The 15,272-nt window shown below is 42.1% G+C and overlaps 1 protein-coding gene across 9 annotated transcripts in view; it reads left to right on the top strand.

Moving 5' to 3' along the window:
- The first annotated feature begins 101 nt into the window (after positions 1–101).
- The window catches only part of ZC3H7A (zinc finger CCCH-type containing 7A), a 47,759-nt gene continuing 32,588 nt past the window's right edge, over positions 102–15,272 (top strand). For 5 of the 9 annotated variants that reach the window (XM_065558839.1, XM_005306747.5, XM_008172829.4 and 2 more), the window contains exons 1-2: positions 102–240; positions 13,625–13,728. In XM_065558839.1, coding sequence (XP_065414911.1) covers positions 13,661–13,728 — 68 coding nt within the window. In that variant the 5' untranslated portion in view covers positions 102–240; positions 13,625–13,660. Of the gene's footprint in view, positions 241–276; positions 415–570; positions 712–13,624; positions 13,729–15,272 lie in introns of those variants that run through there. The other 4 variants (XM_065558838.1, XM_065558840.1, XM_005306746.5 and 1 more) reach the window with 2 other exon arrangements.

Below are 15,272 nucleotides of genomic sequence, written 5' to 3'. Positions count from 1 at the left end.
AGAGGAGCCGGCCCTGTCTTAGGAATTGTGGAGCCGATGGGAAAAGCAGAAATGTGCCCACACGCGCCAATCGGGCGGGGCTGCTGTGCTTGAGCGGCTGATTGTGGCGCTGGCCTCCCAGCGGCAGAGGGCGCAAATACAAGGTGGCCGGTTTTCATCAGCGCAGCTGCTGAGGCAGGAGTGGAGACGGCGCTGTTGTTGTCGTGCTGAGAGCTCGCCGCCGCCGGACCTAGCGAGCAGGTAGGCGGGGGGCTCAGCGAACGGGGAAGCTGGCGGCTAGGTCCCCCACCCGCGTGGGGCAGGCTGTCCGTTGCTCCTCACCGCCCCCGGCGGAGGTGGGGGTGCTCTCGGCCCACTTCCCCCGCCACTCCCTCGTTAGGGAGGCTGCTGTTGCCCCTTCGCCGCAGTGTCGAGGTTTGGTTTATTCCCCCCCGGCAGCCGGGTTACCCTGGTGCCTCCCTCCTCCTCAGCTCGTGTTAATCTTGTGCTTGGCTTGGTGAAGACCCTCGCGGGTGGTTCTACGGGGGGCTCCTGATAGCCCCCTCGCTCGGGGACGGGCGGGGAGGTGTGAACACGCGACAGGCAATGCTAAGTGCCCGTTGCGAAGTACGGGCCGGGACTCTTTGGGTGTGATCCCTCTGTGGTGTGAACGGAGCGTGTGTGGAACCGCTTCCAACCGCTGACAATGCCTGCTGGGGCTGGAGGGCCCCGGTGAGAGTGGGGAGTGGGGAGGGAGGTGCTGGGGGACAGGCCGCCGCAGCCTGTCAACTCTTTCAGCCTAATTGTGACTTGACAGAACTTCAAAAGCCCCTGTCCACTCAGTCTGGCCAGTTTTAAACAACGATTTTCAGTAAGGGCAGGTGTTTCAGCCGCTCCCGAGTATGTCAGCTATTTTTTGTGGTTTTACAACTGCATTTTTCTATGGCTTTTAAAATGGCAGTTTTCTGCCCCTGTTGCTGTGTGATGAGACTGAGAAGAAAAAATAATTGGCAAAGGAGGGAAGGTGACTATAAGAAACTCATTATTCAGAGACTGATTGTACACAAAGTGGTGTCAAATACACCAAGTAGTATTAAAACAGTATTTTAAGTGATTTTCAGGTTCACCCTAAAGAGTAGTAATGAACAGTCACTAGTGTTACACAGTCACAGTTTGTGGTGTGAGTTACCTTTTCCTTTTGTATATGATATTTATTTCCTGTATGTTAAGAATGAATTTGTTTGTTTATAATTGGTATGAATTAATTTCTACAAAGTTTAAGAAAAACACCTTAATATATGCAAAGTGCTATCACATTCACAAATTGAGCAATCAGGAAAAATATAGAGAAATACTTAATCCTTCAGTTATAGCAAATATTATTTGGAAAGTAGTAGGCAAAAACAAAACAAAACAGAAGTGATTTTAAAGTTGATGGTGTCTCTGTAAAGTCACATTGTCAGTTGTAGGCATCAGATTTAATTAACTGTGGTTATCTTGGTGAAACTTCTGTCAATATAGTTTTCTTTATTAATACTTTTTCTATCTAAACAAATATTTTAAGCATCTTTCTTTATTAAAAACAAACCTCAAGCACTACCCCTCTAAAACAGCCTGAACTTCATGGGAGTGAGAAGTAACTTTGCAGTGCTGATATCTTCTGTTCTAAGTTTTCAAGGGGGGGTTAAAATGACAGGGGAAGTGTGACAGCATAAAGGAAAACAAAACATGATTAGTGTCTTGCCTTGTCATAAGTGGGAAGAATCTAAACATGCTGTAACAAAACACTGCTGATAAATAACTTTTAACATCAGTGTATTATTCAGCAGTTGACATTTAGCTGATTTTCTGTTTCACTTACTATATTTATATGTTTTCTCATAAACACAGTTTAATTTAGTTTCAGTTTAACTACGAACTATTGCAAATAAAGTAGGGGAGTTGGGATATTGCAGTTAAGAGGAATTTTATTAAACAACTCGTCATGGCACAGGACAGTTCACTAATGATTTTTTACGACTAACCATAAGTAACTATCTTAAACTTAATCACTGTGTTTAAAACTAGTAAATACAGATTGTATTTTAAATAATGCCATGTGAATTTTTTTTTTTTCTGCATGAAATGCAGTTTTGATGGGACTGGGAACAGTGGAGACATCCCTGGGTATATGTGGATGAGCTCTCAACCTGGAGCAACTAGGACAGTGTTCCATGTGCTCTCCCTGCTTCCCTCTTCACCTCCCATTTGCTGTCAGTGCTTGTGGGGGGTTGGTTCTCCTCCCCCCCCCACCCCCCTTGTGCTGCAAGACGTGGGAAGGGTATCCTGTACTGAATCTGAGCAGTGGGCCTGGCCTGCCCATCACTGATGTTGGTGATGGGGCCTGGTAACGAGGCCAAGTGATTGGCTTATGCCTACAGCAACTGGATGGGGAGAGAGATTGCTACTCTCTGCTGCCTAGGTGAGTAGGCATTTTGGGATCCCAATTTCAGCCCCACTCTGAATTCAGTTGCTTGATCTCTTTTAATGCCAGAGGCTAGGCTGATGGCCAGTTCTGGGATCTAGAAGGGGCTTTTTCTGATATTGCAAAACTGGCAAACTGCCAGCTGGAGGTGGTTTGGGGAGTTTAAATTACAACTGCCACAACTTTGGCAGGTTCCAATGTAATTGGTGGGTTAGAAAGTGTCCACTTGAGGCCCCTTTAACTCAGTGGTTCTGGACACAGCAATGCATTGTAAGGGGATCTGCCTCCATATCTTTTGCAGCTTGTGGCACCATTCATCTTATCACTTCTACCTCTGGCATAGTATAGAGGAGGATAGAGGGTTGGGGCTCAGGCTTTAAATCAGGGTCCCATGGCTGGCCTGAGGACATGGAGTGGGCATGGCCTTGATACCCACTTTAAGGTTTATGACACCCAGGGCCATTGGTGCCAGTGGAGAATGGCACTAGAACAATCCTGCACGGTAGTTTACAGTTTACCCCGAAATCTAGAAAAGCACATACTATTCATTATGATAAGTGTGTGTTCTGAGTTTCAGCTTTCTAGTGTCAGCTGTTTTCACTAGTGGTGCATGGAGGAGAGAGAGAGAGATCATAATAACTGTTTTCACAAAGGGGGAAGGGTAGTGTGTGTAACTGATATGACTGGTTGAAATAAGACCCCCCCCCCCAAACCAAGACCCCCAACCAAAACAAAACCCCCCACAGATCTTGGGGTAGACACCAACTATGGAAAGTGTTCAACCTAGAAGATGAATGTTTAAGAATTATAATCACACTTTGTACTTGCTTATAATAGAAATTTTTTTAACCTTTGCAGAAGCAGTCACTAGAGCTCTAATAATCTGAATGAAAACTGTGTCTTTTTAACAATCTTGTTGTTCTTCATCATTGAAACTGAACTACAGGGCAGTACATTTGAAAATAATATCGACAAAATTGTTTCCTAAAATCCACTCCAAAATGAAGAATTTTTAAGTAACGTTCTTATCTTACCAGGTCATGATGTGAAGTTATTTTAGTAAATAATTTATCTTTGTTAGCTACTGCACATGTTAAGCATGGGGCATGCCATATTATATGAAGTCTTTTTTACAGTTCTTTGCTCACCTATGTCAAGATATATGTATATCCATATCCCACAGTGCTCTGCAAAGCTAAGCGTAGCTTTTGGCATTAGCGAATATAAAGCCTGTCAAAGGCAAGATACATTTGTTCTGTGTCCTAGTACAGGTACCGTCACAGTTTAAAATATAGTATCCAAAACAGAGATAAGGAGAGGTACAGAACAGCAAGTTAAGGAACTGATACAAACTGGTGGGTAGGATCTTAGGTGACATATAAAATGCTTTATAACTTGTAAGCAATTGTGCTATAAATATAAGTGGTTGGGGGCATAATTCAAAGCACCCCCACTGTGGAAAGCACTGCAAGAAACGGCTTCCCAGAAGGATTGGTATTTTGTTAACTCTTTCCTTTCTGTATTGTACTGCTTTTTTGGGGCTATGTTTGGTTAATTGATCTCTTAAGCATTCTTAATAACAAACCATATGTGTAGTCAACTGGCTACACTTTTAGACAATATTTTGCAGCATTCTATTCGGGTCTTTGACAGTTTTACCCTTTTCAAACAATCAAAAATTGAGAGGAAGTTAATAAAGATGATAGTCTTATTGTTAGCAACTGTTTTCTATTAATTGAGGTTTTCATTAGCTTGACTTAAATTGACTTTTTTAATGCTACAGTCTGAGGTTGCATACATAGGTCTTAAAGTTTGTGATATGCTAATTCTTGAAACTGGTCAGACCTGCTGAATTCTGGCTATTGCCCCTAAATACAGTTTTTTGCAACTCTAGTGTCTAATGTTTCCATTTTATAATTAATGTTTCTGGCTAACAGTTTTCTTGCTTCAAAGAGTCTTTGTGCTAACCTAATTTGTGACCTTGGGCAAGTCTCTTAACTTCTGTATCAAAGTTTGTTTCCCCATTTTGCAAAGGGGGATAATGATACTTGCCTTCCTTTGTAAAGTGCTCCAGGATCTTTGGATGAGAAGTGCTGTATAGAAAATGTGTGGTGCTGGTTATTGGTTTTGAGTTTTAGTAGTTGATCAAAGTGATCTACTTTCACTGACATCCGTCATATGAATATCAGAGGTGGCTGCCTATTTGGTGATAATGCAGTTCTGTACATTTCATGTGGATGGAGTGTACCTTATTCTCATGATGAATTTCTTTCCTAGATCTTCATGACAGTTTTGTTATTGTTGAGTCCAAATTTCTTGTACCTAAAGAAAAATCTCTGGCACATTCTGGATGTTAGAGCAAGCCTTTAAAATGTTCATTGAGTGCATCAGATATTGCAGAAAATAGAAGAGGCTCCTGTCTTGTCCAATGGTGGAGGGAAAGGAAGTGTCCAAGCCTTTTACATCAGGGTGAATCAAATGGGCTATTGAGGGTAAAAAGTGTACTTGCAAAAATTGATGAGGAAAACAAAACCACAAAAATTTGGTGACAGCTTGGGGTATTTAGTAAAAAAGAAAAATCTGATAGTACAGCTCAGGAAGGAGAGGTTGATGCTGAAGACTTCACTTACTACGCTGCCTTCCATTGATGACTTTCTTAGGAACAAGTTGGCCCATTGTGTTTAAGAGTTGCTGGTAGAATGCCCTTCTGGAGGGAGGCATTGCCTTGGTTATTCATTAGTGGTATAAGGTTACTTCAGTGCACTGTCTTTTTCTGTGAAATAGGATGAATTCTTGTCCTTCATGGTGAAGATGACTGTCTGTTCAAAACAGTTTTGCTAGTCAAGATTTAGTGGCTGAGGAGTAATACATATATTTATTTATTTTTTTTTGGTCACCTTCACAGCAGTAATTCAGGAATTTTATTCCATAGTGAGGCAGGGCTTTGGAGCTGTGCTCCGGCTCCGTTCCAGCTCCAGGCAAAAACCTGCAGCTCCACTGCTCTGGAGCTGCTCTGCGCTCCAGCTTCGCTCCAAAGCCCTGCAGGTTCTGACTGGACCTTGAAGTAGTGGTGCTCCAACCTGCTGCCTTTACATTTCATCTATTCTTCTTCATTGGACTGCGACCTTTCGGGAATAGTATGGAATATGAAGGCAATGGTTTTTAACCATCTGTGGTTATGTGGTCTTGTCAAACTAACTGTTCACTGGTTCTATGGAAGATCAACATGGTCCATCACAACTTTTTGGAAATCCACTCTCTGGAGACAGCTTTGTGATGTAGTCCTTAGACAGGGAGATGGAAAAAGTTCTGATCTTTGTCAGAAATGGTGTGTGGACTAGCAAAAGTTGTGGGTACCTCTGTTGTCCTCCTCTAGGCCAGTTGGATCAGTGAACATCTGACTGTGCAAGTCAGACTCAAGATAACTTGGCTGAATCTCATGGTAATAGTGGATATGAGATTTTGTGCCAGTCTTGAAGATGTCATCTGAGCAAGTATTCAAGTCTCCTGGTACAATTAATGTTGGTGATTTAATTATTTATTACAGTAACTCCTTTCTTAACATTGTAGTTATGTTCCTGAAAAATGCTACTTTAAGTGAAACGAAGTTAAGCAAATCCAATTTCCCCATAAGAATTAATTTAAAGAGGGGTGGTTAGGTTCCAGGGAAATTTTTTTTGTCAGACAAAAGACTTTATATATATATATATATATATATATACACACACACACACACACACGCTCTATACGTTTTAAACAAACAATTTAATACTGTGCACAGCAATGATGATTGTGAAGCTTGGTTGAGGTGGTGGAGTCAGAGGGTGGAAGAGGGTGGGATATTTCCCAGGGAATGCCTCACTGCTAAATGATGAACTAGCACTCGGCTGAGCCCTCAAGGGCTAACATGTTAATGTAGCCTCACTCTACAAGGCAGCATGAATGGAGGGAGGGGAGACAGCATGGCAGAGAGCGACAGACACACACATCGTGTGTGTGAGAGAGAGATGCACATTGCCCCTTTAAGTACGCTGACCCTTCTCTAAGTACACTGCCTTTTTAAGTAGATCAGCAAGTTGAGACAGCAGCTGCTGCCAGCAAGCTCCCTTGTCCTGAGCCCTGTAGTGTCCCCCCCTGCTCTGTGGAAATGGAGTGTAGGAGTGGGAGGGGGAACCCTGACATTAGCACCCCTCTTCTCCCCCCGCACAGCAAGCAGGAGGCTCCCGGGAGCATCTCCAAGGCAGACAGCAAGAGCAACAAACGGCAGTGGGGGGAGGGACAGCTGAACTGCCTGGCAATTGATATCCTGCTGGGCGGTTGCTGCACAGGGAACTTAGGGGAGCTGATAGCGGGACTGCCGGTCCACCCTGGTTCCAAGCCCCCACCAGTTAGCGCCAACGGGCTGCTCATTCTGCAAGCAGTGGACAAAGCAGGCGGCTGCCAAACAACATTATAAGGGAGCATTGCGCACCTTTAAATGAGCATGTTCTCTAATTGATCAGCAACAAAACAACATTAACCAGGACAACTTTAAGTGAGGAATTACTGAACTTATTTGTATTATGGTAGGCAGATAGGGGCCTCAGGTGACTGTCTAAACATGTCAAAGGAAGTGTTCCTTGCGTGAAAGACCTCACAATCTAGGCTTCTGACAAGGTATAGCAGGCAGGTGAAACAGACAAACAGGATTAGGGAGGAAATGAAGTAAGTTTTACACACCAGGCAGTAGTCTCAATTCACCACCTGCCTAGTATTGCCAACTCTAGTGACCTTATCATGGGTCACACAGGTTTGGCTGGGGTTGGAGCAGTGTTTATGATGGTGCAAAAAGCTCAGGCCCTCGCAAGTTTCAGCCATGCCTGGTGGGGAAACCTTTTCTGACTGGCTGCTTTCCCCAGTGTCATGCTTTCTGGGGAAGAGCAGCCAATTAGCAAGCATACAGAGTCCTCTCTATCTCCCCTCAGGAGCAGACACTATTCTTCTAGGAAGGAGGAGGGTGCAGAAGGAGCCCAGCAGCTCAGGGTGGCTCTGCTCCTTCTGTCTGTCTTGTGAGCAAGTGAATGGTTCATCAGCTGCTTCCCCACTTTACTCTCCTTCACTGCAACACCAGGTTTTGGAGGGGACAGGAGTGGGTGAAGAACCCCAGGTGCTGCCTGCCAGCCCGGAAGGGGAGGTGGGAGACCCTGCTGCAGCTCCTCTAGGCCGGGAGTGGTGAGTGAAGAGCCCCTGAGGTGCAGGAAGAACAGAGATGAGGCTGGGTGGGGTGAGGGCTAGAGAATTAATGGGATAGTGGGTAGACGGAAGGGGGATGGGCAGATGTGGGGCTGAGAGCTTCTGTAGCAGGTGCCAAAATCATGTTAATAAATTTGGGAGTAGTGGCAACATTAATTGTCTCACATTTATATTGGGGGTGGATGGGTAAAGTCAAGGATCAAAAGATAGACAAATCTCAACATATTCTCTGCTTTTAAAAATCTTGGGTTTTTGGGGGGGCCAATCTCATTTTTTAGGGTTCAAATAATTGATTTTTGACCTTTGGGCTGACAACACTGCTAATATCGATCTGTTCAACAGTGGCTCTGATGCACAACAGCTCTGGCAGTTGTATGTTTGGGAGAAGAAAAGCAATCTGGATAATGCTAGGATTTCCATGTCAGACTGTTCTGTGGTGTACATGCTAGAGAACTCAAGGAGTTCATCCGAGGTCAAATACTAAGGCCAGGTCTACACTAACCCCCTAATTCGAACTAAGGTACGCAACTTCAGCTACGTGAATAACGTAGCTGAAGTTCGAAGTACCTTAGTTCGAACTTACCTCGGTCCACACGCGGCAGGCAGGCTCCCCCGTCGACTCCGCGGTACTCCTCTCGTCTAGCTGGAGTACCGCAGTTGACGGCGAGCACTTCCGGGTTCGACTTATCGCGTCCAGACAAGACGCGATAAGTCGAACCCAGAAGTTCGATTGCTCGCCGCCGAACTACCGGGTAAGTGTAGACCTACCCTAATACTATTGCCACTCCACCTCCCTTGTTCTCTCTGTAAGATTGTATGTACTGAGGAGCCTGGTGGCATGAACTATACCAGAATAAAACTGGTCCTATCATTTGTCAAGGTCTTGATGATATATGCAGACTTGTTCTGTGGTGTACATACAATGGATGGGGTGGGCAAGATCAATCTGTAAATAATGTTGGTATTGTAGACATCATATTAGTTGTCATGAACCTGAGTTTTGGGAAGTTGCCTCTCTTTTTGTGGGAAGGTGGTGGCAGATATGTCCAGCCTGGCTTTGATGTTTTCCTACATGACAGTTCCTTCTTGTATCTCCTCACACTTACTGTGACTGGAATTTGGAAGTTTAATCTATGGAGTAGTGAAGATGGGAAGCAGAGATGCTCACATGCCCAGATAGAAGTATTTGCATGCTGCCTTTTGGCATGTGTGCTTGGAATTGCTTACCATTATGCCATGTGCATCTACTATACAATACTTTACAAAGTTTATTTTGTATCTGTCTTGCCTGTATCTCAAAACACTAGAGAAGTGAGTGATAAAGTCATAGAAAAGAAAGTTAAATATAAAACAGAGGAGAAAATGTTAAAGTATGTTGTCCTAGGCTTTTATGGTGTATTTCCTATCCTGGAAAAGGATCATTGAAGGTTGCCTTTGTACCCAAATGAATGAATAAACTTGGAGTAGTTTGTATCAGTGGCATATTCTTAATCTTAGCTATAATTGACTTTCTATTTTATCTCTTTGGTATCAAGGGTCACAATAAGAAATTCTGTACATTCAGTGGAACAGAGAACTTGAGGTCCTTCCACTAACTTTCTTTATGACTTTAGGGACTTTTTCAACTCTGTGCGACATTTTAAGCATGGGAATAATTCTTATACCTTACAGTGATGATGTAGCTTTTTAAGGTCCTTGGATGAAAGGCATTAGAAAAATGCAAGGTATTAACAGTAAATGCTTTAGGGTTACTTCTAGATTTTAATTAAAGTTGCTCATCTGGAAAATCTACCTTTTGGCTGAAGTATCTTCTAGCCTGGAATTTTCTCAGCCTAGAAGTGTGTGTGTTTAAAGTTTGAACAAATTATCTTCACCTGTTCCACAGGTTGAGTTTATAGGTTGAGCATGGTAAAGGTCAAAAGTGCGTAAATAACAGATGACTGTTTTTGTTTAGGTTTGTTGCCCTTTTGTGAGAACTTCATCGGAGAACAAAATGTTACTCATGGTTGCTTCCTCTTCTTTCTGAGCAGTCAAGAACATTTGTTTAGGATAGGAATCCATTTCCACAGTCCTCTTTCTCTGTAGCATAGTTCAATTGTCAGTGTGGACAGTTAGAGCTTTTTGGATGAAGCTTTGAATTGGCTCTAAATTTTCATTTGAACTGATTAGTATAGATCCATGCTAGTCTAAGTCTATTGGCCCAGCCTGAGAGGCTTGTTCCTGTGGGCTCCAAAATGCTGTGTAGACATACCCTTAGGCTCCTAAATAACTCAAATGCTTTTGAAAATTTTCTTATTTTCTTTAAATGTTACAGTACAGATACCCCAATTACTGTTGTCAGGGGTGTTGTATGAATTATAGGGAAAAAATGTATTCGTGCATTGAAGAGGAGCGAGACCAATTGATAAGGACATGAGAGGCCATACTGGATCAGACCAGTGGTAGCCCAGTATCCTGTCTTCCAACAGTGGCCAATGCCAGATGCTTCAGAGGGATTGAATAGAATAGGGCAATTATTGCATGATCCATCCCATGTTGTCCAGTCCCAGCAACTGATCTGTGGATGCACTTAGCATTTTCCATTGGCACGTTAGACAACTTTTCTAATAGCGGCACACATAATTTATAAACCTATCATGATTAAATTCCCCAAATCTATTTATCATAAAATGATTTTTGGGGAGAAATATATCCTTTTACAACTATGCTGAGTGTAATAACTTTTTAAACTATGCATTACAAATATCTAAAGTATTTCACTTTCAACCAACCATTACAAATTACTTCCTTTCCACATGAACACTTGTTGGACAATGTCTTCTTAGCTTATCAGAATCCTCCTTTCTTCTTGGTTGTCTGAATATGATTTTTCCTGAGGGCTATTCTTCCTATATTAGAAAAAATTAATGAAATTAAATGGGAACTTGATAGAAATATAGAATCCTTTAATTTATTACATACAGTTTTTAAACTTTATAATTTTTTTTAAACAAAATAAATTCAGCTCTGTTTAAAAATAAAACAAAAACCCTTCCTTTTCCTCCAGAAGGAAGCACAGCTTAACTGTACACTTATATGGTAACTTTCAGCATTGAGCAAGTTCTGTTCTAGGAGCAATCTTACTCAACCATAGTTTGAAGAAATATATCTTGCTGTTAATTCCGTCATTTCAGAATCGGTATTGCTCTTGCATTACAGTTAGAGGGCAGATAGAATTGCATTGGCTATTGGGCCACGCTTAGGGCATTCTTGTATTGAAACTGGTGTGCTGTATTACTTTTTTGTCTCTTTTTATATAAGGAGTGACTTATGTGTATTTTTAAGATTGTCAGGAACACCAAGAACATTGAATGTAGACACTCCTTTATTGTAATGGCGGGGGGATGAGGAGAAATAATTTGATAATCTGAACAAATGATTAAACTTTAATGGCTATAGGACCATTAAACAAGATAATAAGATCAATGAGTTAAATTGAATGATATTTTAACTAGGGATATAAATTATTAAATGGTCAAACAGAAAGCATTAGTCTTACCTTTAATCCCCAGCCCTGGGCTGGCCCGGCCGGAGGGCCCCAGCCCCTTTCCCTTTAATCGGTTAACTGGTTAAAGGATCTAATTTTAAGTTTTAAACAGTTAACTTTTTAAACAATATTTATATCCCTAATTTCAACAATACCTCTAGTTTCTTCCAAGACTTAATCAGATTAATTTGTATTAAAGCTATGACACAAAAGACAAATGTCTACACTTGAGCTCTTTCTGGGTTTGTCAAAGGAAAGCCAAACATTGTGATGGATTTTAATTAATGTGTGTTGATCACAAAACTGAGAGGCTTACTAATTAGAATCCAATTATCTTGCATTTAATTCTGTCAGCAGTTAGGAGATGAAGATACGAAAACATCTCTCTAGATTTTGTCTTCATATGGTATCCTTCATATTGGAGGGTATTGCAACATATTTTTCAGTAATAAATGAAACAGTATTACAAGTTTATTTCCCCTGCAGGAAATACAACAGCAGTATTGGTGCAAAATATTTTGTGAGCATCTGGTGGTAGTTTAGCGGTAGTGCAGTGAATTTGTTTTTTGAGAATAGGGTTGGGCATTTGACTGGTCCAAAAATCTCCCATAAATGTAAACAAACTTGTTTGTCTTAGCAATTGGCTGAAGAAACAGTAGGACTGAGTGGACTTGTAGGCTCTCGAGTTTTACATTGTTTTGGTTTTGAGTGCAGTTATGTAAGAAAAAAATCCCTACATTTGTAGGTTGCACTTTCATAATAGAGATTGCAGTACAGTACTTTGTATGAGAGGAATTGAAAAATACTGTTTCATTTATTTCTCATTTTTACAGTGCAAATATTTGTAATAAAAATAATAAAGTGAGCACTGTACACTTTGTATTTTGTGTTGTAATTGAAATCGATATATTTGAAAATATAGAAAAACATCCACAAATATTTAATACATTTCAATTGGTATTCTGTTTTTTAACAGTGCGATTAATCACTATTAATTTTTTTTAATTGCGATTAATTTTTTTTAGTTAACTTTTTTCAGGGTTGTTGATTAAGCGCAGTTAACTCACACGATTAAGACTTTATGATCTCCAGTAGGCTTAACCATAGGTACTTATGCCAAATTACAAAAAAAGTTACTTAACTGAGTTGTTTTAATTCAGAATAATTAGAGACAGAATGAAATGAAGTTATAAAAAATGAAAGAATGGCACCATGATTACTCCTGGGGGAATTTTAAGCCTAAAAATTATGCGCACAATATTTTAAAATTCTGCAAAATTCTGTATATTTTATTAGTCAAAATAACACTAGTTTGTTATTTTGGTAATTTATTTCAGCAACTACATCTGTAACAGTGCAGACACACAATTTCCTGCAGGAGCAGAGTTAAAGAAACCCCTGTTTCCTATGCCCCTTCCCCCTCAGAGCCCAGCAGGGGGGTGCCCCTCCAGCCCAGACACCTGCACCCCTTCTTCCTTCAGAGCTCAGCTGGAGGTTCTCCCCAGCCCCGATACTTGCACCCCACCTCCCCCAGAGCCCAGGGATCCAGAGGGAGTAACAGCCTGATGCTGGGTCCTAGGCTTGTGTGGAGTTTCCTGTATGCCGCCTCCTTCCTTCAGGGTGTGCCAAGAACTGCAGCTGCTGGGAGTCCTCCATCTCCTCCTCCTCCTGCTTTCTCTCCCCCTCCCCACCCTGGTGTCTTCTACTTGTAAGCTAGGCTCTGCTGGGTCCAGTGGCCCCTAGTGGTGGCCAGCACCTCTGCAACCCATTTCTGTGGGAGAAAAAGGAAATCCTGCACTCACAACATTAATTTCTGCGCAAATTCTGCATGTGCAATGGCGCAGAATTCCTCCAGGAGTACTTGATGGAATCAAAGAGGTAGCCATAGCCTATGTTAGGGCATTCTTGCTGGAATATTTGACCAGGGTCAAATAAGTGTTCAACTGACAGCTTGCCAAGCTTATTTGAAACTGTAACATGGTCCTTCGCCATTTAGAGTGGACAAGTCCACAAATAGCCAGAGCACTTACCACTATTTGGTAGTGGTTAGCCTGGCTATTTTTGCAAAGGCACTGACACACTTCACTTATAAATCTATCTAGTCCTTTATGAGTGCAGGAATAACTTTCTCAGCAGATGAGAGGAATAGAAACAGAGATTGGCTGGGAGGTACTCTTTGAAATTGTTGCATGCAACTCGGGCGGGAGAGAAGAGAATGTTGGGTTAGTCACTTGGCTTATACCCACCCCAGTATGAATTTAAGTTTAATGCATTGTCTGGAAAAAATGTCTTCTCGTTCCTACTTCAGTGCAGAATCAGCATTGTTATTGAACCTCGCCCTGGTATGAGATTTGAACCTTCTCGTCTAGAGGCAAATATGCTAGCAAGTGGGCCATGTTAAAAGCCTCTATTTATTCTTTCAGAAACTGCAGAATTAAAAAGTGGATGTGCGGGGTAACATGTCCAGTGTACCTGAAGACAGAAGCATCAGACAGCAGGACATCAAGAAAGGATTGCAATTTATACAGTAAGATCTTATGACAGATGTTCTTATAGGGTTTTGTGTGTGTGTGTGTGCGCGCGCGCGCAGTCCTACTTAAAATGTGGCTAGTCCTTTTATTTATTCTGTCTTTTTAAAGAGTGAGATAAGGGTGAGCTTTTGGCCAGTCAAACTTCATTATGTATGCACATTTCAACATACTCTTGTTTTAAATGTTTAGTGGCTTCAAATTGACCTCCCATTTGCTTTAACAAAAGTAGGAGATAGGTCTCCTGTTTTCATGTGGCATTGTGTGTCATTGGGGTAAGCCAGGTGAAGCACTCTGAAGAGCGAAGACTGTTACTCCAAACAGCAGTTGTCGAATATGGGGAGAGAAAAGAACACCTGTATGTTTGGGGAAGCTGTGGGTGTAGTGCAGATAGTGAAAGTGTGCCCCAGAGGAGCTCAGCAGGCTATTTGTAGTAACATCTGCTGACCTTGAATGTTAGTTGGTAGGGCAACTCCCATCTTTTCATGTTCTCTGTATGTGTATATATATCTCCTTACTATATGTTCCATTCTATGCATCTGATGAAGTGGGCTGTAGCCCATGAAAGCTTATGCTCAAATAAATTTGTTAGTCTCTAAGATACCACAAGTACTCCTGTTCTTCTTTTCTTGAATGTAGAGTTCATCTCCTATCTATGTGCCTAAAAGCCCTTTTAATGTAATACTGGAGGAGGAAACGGTGAGGGCCTGTGTTTTCCCTTCATACACAGCCCCTTCTCAAAGCAGGATATTTGCCTACTCCAACCTGGAAATGGAGTGGGAGGAGAGGCCTTGGAGAGCAGAAGACACGCAAGCTTTCCTCTCTTATCACAACGTGGCAGTTCAGACAGGCTGCTGGGAGAAAGAGCAGCTCTTTAAACCTCAGAGAGAGGAATGGGGTGCTCCAACATGGAAGGCTTGTTTCCCCGCAACCGGCCTACTGAGCTCCTTAGTCCATCCCAGCTATCGCTATTTTCAGGGGAAGGGAAATTCTTCCCTTTCCCATTTATAGTCTGCCACAGATTCTCAGTGGAGCAAAAGTAAGGTGATCCTTCCTGTGCTCTTCTACCTCCCAATATTGTTTAGTTGCAGTTTGAAGCAGAAATGGTCTTGTCTCTCTTCAGTTCCCAGGGCAGCACTGGCTGCTTGAGGAAGTGATTACCCACCCTGTACTGATGTCAGAATGTATCTGATCAGGGTGTGGGAGTTCTATGCTGATTAAAATTACAGAAGTGGGAGGGGGTCAGTTAGCACCCTCAAACATTTTTTTCTCTCTTTCTACCTGTCCCCCTCTCCTGTGTATGTAGGGATGCATTTTCAAAGACTACATTAAGGTTGCTGAATCAAGCACTTGGAAGTTAGGAAATGCCAGAATTAAGGCTGACCATGCACCCTTAATTTAGGCTATTGGTGCATAAGCATTACAATAGTGTGCAATCATGTAATTAACAGCTACTCTTTTCCCTAGGACTCCTGCCTCATTAGTATACAAAATGGATGGTGCTCAGGGAATGCATTAGTTTTGTCTGTAGCACTCAGAACCC

Source organism: Chrysemys picta, chromosome 10 (genome assembly GCF_011386835.1).
Source record: "Chrysemys picta bellii isolate R12L10 chromosome 10, ASM1138683v2, whole genome shotgun sequence".
Classification (NCBI taxonomy): Eukaryota; Metazoa; Chordata; order Testudines; family Emydidae; genus Chrysemys; species Chrysemys picta.
The sequence above is the reverse complement of the archived record's forward strand: the minus strand, read 5'-3'. Positions and strand labels throughout refer to the sequence as shown.